At 37.9% G+C, this 5,356-nt stretch overlaps 1 protein-coding gene across 1 annotated transcript; it reads left to right on the forward strand.

The window, feature by feature from the left end:
* The first annotated feature begins 399 nt into the window (after window positions 1-399).
* Window positions 400-1,577, forward strand: LOC149164682 (germin-like protein subfamily 1 member 7). Its single transcript, XM_089430960.1, has 4 exons — window positions 400-667; window positions 776-912; window positions 1,022-1,158; window positions 1,260-1,577. The coding sequence occupies exons 1-4, from the start codon at window positions 459-461 to the stop codon at window positions 1,431-1,433; spliced, it is 657 nt and encodes a 218-aa protein (XP_089287086.1). The 5' UTR covers window positions 400-458; the 3' UTR covers window positions 1,434-1,577.
* The last annotated feature ends 3,779 nt before the right edge of the window (window positions 1,578-5,356 follow it).

A 5,356-nucleotide genomic window follows, 5' to 3' on the forward strand; every position in this document is an offset into this window, starting at 1 on the left:
ACAGCAGCTTTTTTTATTAATGAATAGAAATTTGTGGTGTGTGTGAAATCTCTGTCTGCTGCAATTTTTTTTTTAAAGTTTCCGCTGTGTTAAAGATCCTGTGTTTGAAATAGAGCATTTTCTCTCTGTTCTGTCATCTTGTTTTTGGGATTTTCGCAAAAAAATCCCCAACAACGGTGTCCTCAAGCAAATGCGAAAGTTTCAATAGGAATAGTTGGTTTCGCGTGTATAATCGACAGTGATTTTGTGTTTTAATAAAAGTAGTGGCTGGCATTGGCGTTTAGAGATATTATAAACAATGGTGTCATTGAGAAATTGAGGAGGACAATTTCAAGGTTCAGGCCTATAAATACACATTACGCAGGTATACATCTGAACAAGCAAGTAGAATAATACATCGTTTCGTTTCTGAGCACATTTTCATACTTAATTACTGTTATCGTTTCCTTTCTTGCGAGATGAAGGCGAGTGCAGTCCTAATTTCAATTGTGTTAGTCTTTGCTACTCTTCTTAGGTTTGTTTACTCGGCAGATCCGGATCCCGTTAGAGATTTTGAGACGGGATTGAGTACCTTCACTCTACGTAACATTTTCCAAAATGGAGACGTTACTAGCGATACTGGAGGGATTCGAGCTGCAACCAATCCTCAAAACTTTCCTGCAGTCCGGTAATATATTCACATATTGTTTGCTTGTAGATGCACAATATTTTGTTTGTATGGTGGCCTACATAGGTTTTGATAATACGTAATTAATGGTGTTAAATGATTTTATAGTACACAAGGGCTATCTATTGTGAGGTTTATAATGGTTCCCTGTGGAAGTAACCTTCCCCATACACATCCAAGAGCTACAGAAGTTCTTTCTCTTTTGTATGGCGGACCCCTTCAAGTTGGCTTCGTTGACACCACTGGTAATTATGTTAATGTGAACCCATTTCCTTTCTTTTCATAGTAACAACACCATGCCATCCATGAACTGTATGTAATCTGATGATCAGTACTCAAATTGATTTTCTATAGGTGCGTCACACATTGATATTCTTTACCCGGTGGACATTACCGTATTTCCCAGAGGTGTACTCCATTTTGAACTCAACGTTGGAAGCGTGGAAGCTGAGTATTTGTCGGCACTTAACAGTGAAAATCCCGGAACCTTGGTATGCCTTCCTCCCTGCACCAATTATATGTTTAGCCACAATATATTTCAGATGGTTATTGATTATATCATATCATATTGTTTTTTATGATATGATTTCAGACGAGCAGCGAAGCTTTATTTCATATTCCCCTGAGAGCACTGGCAACATCTTTTAACGTGGACCAGAGGGTTGTGAATTGGCTGAATTCAACAGCGTATCTATACGCGCCTTCTCTGAAGAAAACTGCAAACAGCGGTTGTGAGCCCGGTAGAGATATTACGACAGCGTTTTAGTCAGCATTGCACCTTATAAGTATAAATAGAGTGGAATAAACCGCGCCAACGAGTAAAAGTCACCACGACGACTTTTGCGTTGGAAAGTTGAATTTATAATGATGGTGTACAAATAAATAGTCATAGATTTTGAATTTCAGCGTTTGTTTGATCAAATTTCTCCAGTTGTGTTAGTCATTGCTACTTTTCATAGGTCTGCTTACTCTTCAGATCCGGATCCAGTGCGTAGAAGTCGCCGCGACGACTTTTGCGTTTGAAAGTTGAAATTATAATTATGGTGTACAAATAAATAGTAATGATTTTCAATTTCATCATTTGTTTCATTAATTCTCCATATTTCGAACTTCGCTCGATTCTACACGAATCATATTTGGTTGATCAATTGTATATTATATTGATTATTGTGTCACGATGGGCTGTATTATTTTATAGATTACAAATTTTAAAATGATTTCAGCTGCTGGGTTCCATAAGTGTTCAAAACCCGATGTTGGGAACATCCGATTTAACCAATGTAAATGATCCGATTCAGAACCTCAGAGTTGAGAAATCAATATACCCACCAATCGTCACAGTGGATTCATCTGCAATTAAGGTTATTTATTTCCATTTACATTAATGAAATTGAGATACCACTCAAAACCTACGACATCAGTGAACTTATTATAATTGGAATTTCTGCAAGGGTTTAGGAAAGGGATATAAGCTATACTAAAGCTTAATGAAATTGAGATAACACTCAAAACCTACAACATCAGTAAACTTATTATAATTGGATTTTCTGCATGGGTTTAGGAAAGGGATATAAGCTTCACTAAAGCTCCATGCATGGTAGCTTGGAGCCATGAGACGACCATGCCACGACAAGGTTCCTTCTTGTCCAATAATGTTGAATCTCTGCGTATAACGTCCACCTGGTTGAATCGGACATTGTGTAATATATGCAGGTCTCTCGGTCCACCCTATACCGAACTACTTAACTCCATGCCTGTGTTGAAAATGTAATTTCAACCACGCATGAGTTGACCGGTGAAGCAGCATTTAATTCGCCAAAACCACTTATGGAAAACCTCTGACACATATCGGACCGCTTTTGTTGTGAAGGGGGTTTCAATCAACTCCGATGCAATGAAATGCTTCCACTCGTCCTCTGTACCTTCTGCAAAACCACTGCTCCATCTGAACGTAACGTTCGGCAAACAAAGTTCTTCCGAAATCCACCTCAACCGTTCGATTCCATGAGAGCAAATCAACTGTTGTCGGACTTCACAAACCTACAGCAAATAAAATGGAATTTATTGTGATGGGTAGAAAGTAGATAAAAATTTGAAACTTTAATGTTTTATTTACTTACGGAAGTATAGGGGTAGTAATGGCAATGTACGTTTTTATTTTTAATTGCATTTGATATATATGCGTTATGTAATTGTTCAGTTGACTTTTTTTGTGAAGAAAAACTAGGTTTGCACAACAGTGCAATGTGTGAATGTAAATGAGGAGGTTTTTACACACAGCAGTGTAAAATCTGAAGAGGAGATAGAGTAACTTTTGTTGAATTTCTTTTTGGTAAATCCCTCTCAGTGAAATAGGATGAATGTTGTATTAGGCATTATATTTTAATGAATACAAATCTTTTTATGGGTGTGTAATACTCTGTTCTCAGAAATCTTTTAAACTTCCCTGTGCAAAAGATCCTGGAGAAAAACAAAGCATTGTCTCTGTGTGCAGTTTGTTTGTGTGTTTTTGGGATTTTACCAGAAAAATCCCCAACAGTGGTATCAGAGTAGGCTTAGGCTCTTTGAAGGTGTTCAAGAAGCTGAAGAAAGGAGTTCTTTTGCTTCAATAGCTTCTCCAGCAGAGTGAAAACTCTATTAAGAAAAGAATTCAGGTATTTCTCAAAGTTTTTTTGTGTGTTATTGCTAAAGAAACAGTCAGTATTTTAAGCACACAGTCAAGAATTTAAACCATAGCTAAGAATGCAAGGAATGGCCAGTACAAGCACCAGTATGGGTATGTTTAATACCCAGCTCTCACAGTTTAATGGGAAAAACTATGACTATTGGGTAATAACCATGAGAGCCATGTTTGTCTCTCAAGATTTATGGGAACTAGTTGAAGATGGCTTTGAAGAACCAACAGAGGAAAATGAGTTTAATAGATTAACTCAAGTAGAGAAAGACTTGTTGAAGAGTAATAGGAAGAAGGATTCAAAAGCCCGTGTATTGTTGTATCAAGCAGTAGAGCAGAGTGTGTTTCCAAGGATAGCAGCAACTAAGACATCCAAAGAAGCATGGAAAACTCTTAAGACAACCTATCAAGGCATGGAAAAAGTGAAGACAACAAAACTACAGTTGCTGAGGAGAGATTTTGAGAATCTGAGCATGAAGGAGTCAGACAACATTGACTCATTCTTCACACATGTGATTGGTCTGGTCACACAGATGAGGACTCATGGAGAAACCCTTGAAGAAAGAAGGATTGTGGAGAAACTATTGAGCGTCCTACCCTCAAAGTTTGATGTGATTGTCACCACCATAGAAGAGACAAAGGATCTCTCAAACTTTTCAGTTGATGAGCTTCATGCATCAGTGATAACACATGAGCAGAGGTTGAGTAGAAATGAAAACTCATCTCTAGAGCAAGCCTTCAAGACCCAGATGTCCTTTGGAAGAGGAAGAGGTCAAGGCAGAGGAAATAAGAGAGGAAGAGGCAGAAGTCAAAACAGAGGTGGAAGGAACAATCCAGCAAATGCTCAAAGAAGAGGCAGCAATCCAAATCAGAACCAAGGCCAAGGCAGCAGCCAAAAAAGAGGACAACATCATGCTCAAGGACAAAGGTATGAAAAATCCAATGTCCAATGTTATTACTGTAAAAAATATGGGCATTATGCCAGTGAATGTAAAAAGAAGCAGCATGACATGACTAATAGATCTAGTGCAAACATTACTAGAGAAAATATCAGCCAAGATAATGTATTGTTAGCTTGTAACATGGTTGAAACAAACAGTGATGATATATGGTTTTTAGACTCAGGTTGCAGCAACCATATGACAGGAAACATAGCCCTCTTTTCTGCTCTAGATCAAAATGTGAAATCACAAGTCACACTAGGAACTGATAGCAAAATTTCTGTTATGGGAAAAGGAGAGGTAAAAATATTTACAAAGAAGGGTGAGAAGAAAACCATAGCAGATGTCTACTATGTTCCTGGAATGAGATGTAACCTCTTGAGTATTGGACAGCTTGTTCAAAAAGGTTACATTGTTTTCTTTAAGAATGATGTGTGCACCATCATGGATATAGCACCCAGCAAACAATGCATTGCTGAAGTGAAGATGACAAGGAACAGCATGTTCCCTCTTAGAATAAGGGCAGATTTGAAAAACAAAGGAGAAATTCCAGCAGTTACCCAAGAGGCTTTCCAAAGTGTGCCAAAGTATGAAAATTGGTTGTGGCACTTGAGATTTGGACATCTCAACTTTGGAGGTCTTAACTTGTTGAGTAGAAAAGGGATGGTAAGAGGATTACCATTGATAGAGAAACCGGACAGCCTTTGTGAAGGTTATATCTTGGGGAAGCAACAAACAGAAAGTTTTCCATCAGGGAAAAGCATAAGGGCAAAGGAACCCTTAGAAATTGTCCACTCAGACTTATGTGGACCAATGCAAACTCCATCACTAGCAGGTAGATAATATTTTCTAACATTCATTGATGATTTCACCAGAAAAATTTGGGCTTATTTCCTTAAAAACAAAAGTGAAGTGTTTGAAAAATTTTGAAATTTCAAAGCACTTGTGGAAAACCAAAGCGGGCTGCATATCAAAGTTTTGAGAACTGATAGAGGAGGTGAGTATATCTCCAAGGAGTTTCTACGGTTTTGTAGAGAAAATGGATTCACAAGAAATTTATAGCTAGGTACACCC

The sequence above is a fragment of the Pinus tabuliformis genome, chromosome 5_1 (assembly GCF_031772625.1).
Source record: "Pinus tabuliformis cultivar Carrire ecotype Pingquan chromosome 5_1, CPIR1, whole genome shotgun sequence".
NCBI classification, from domain to species: domain Eukaryota; kingdom Viridiplantae; phylum Streptophyta; class Pinopsida; order Pinales; family Pinaceae; genus Pinus; species Pinus tabuliformis.

Coding starts and splice junctions, on each gene's coding strand:
- LOC149164682 (XM_089430960.1), top strand. CDS start 459: ATGAAGGCGAGTGCAGTCCTAATTTCAATTGTGTTAGTCTTTGCTACT. Junction 668..775: donor CAAAACTTTCCTGCAGTCCG/GTAATATATTCA, acceptor ATGATTTTATAG/TACACAAGGGCTATCTATTG. Junction 1,159..1,259: donor GTGAAAATCCCGGAACCTTG/GTATGCCTTCCT, acceptor ATATGATTTCAG/ACGAGCAGCGAAGCTTTATT.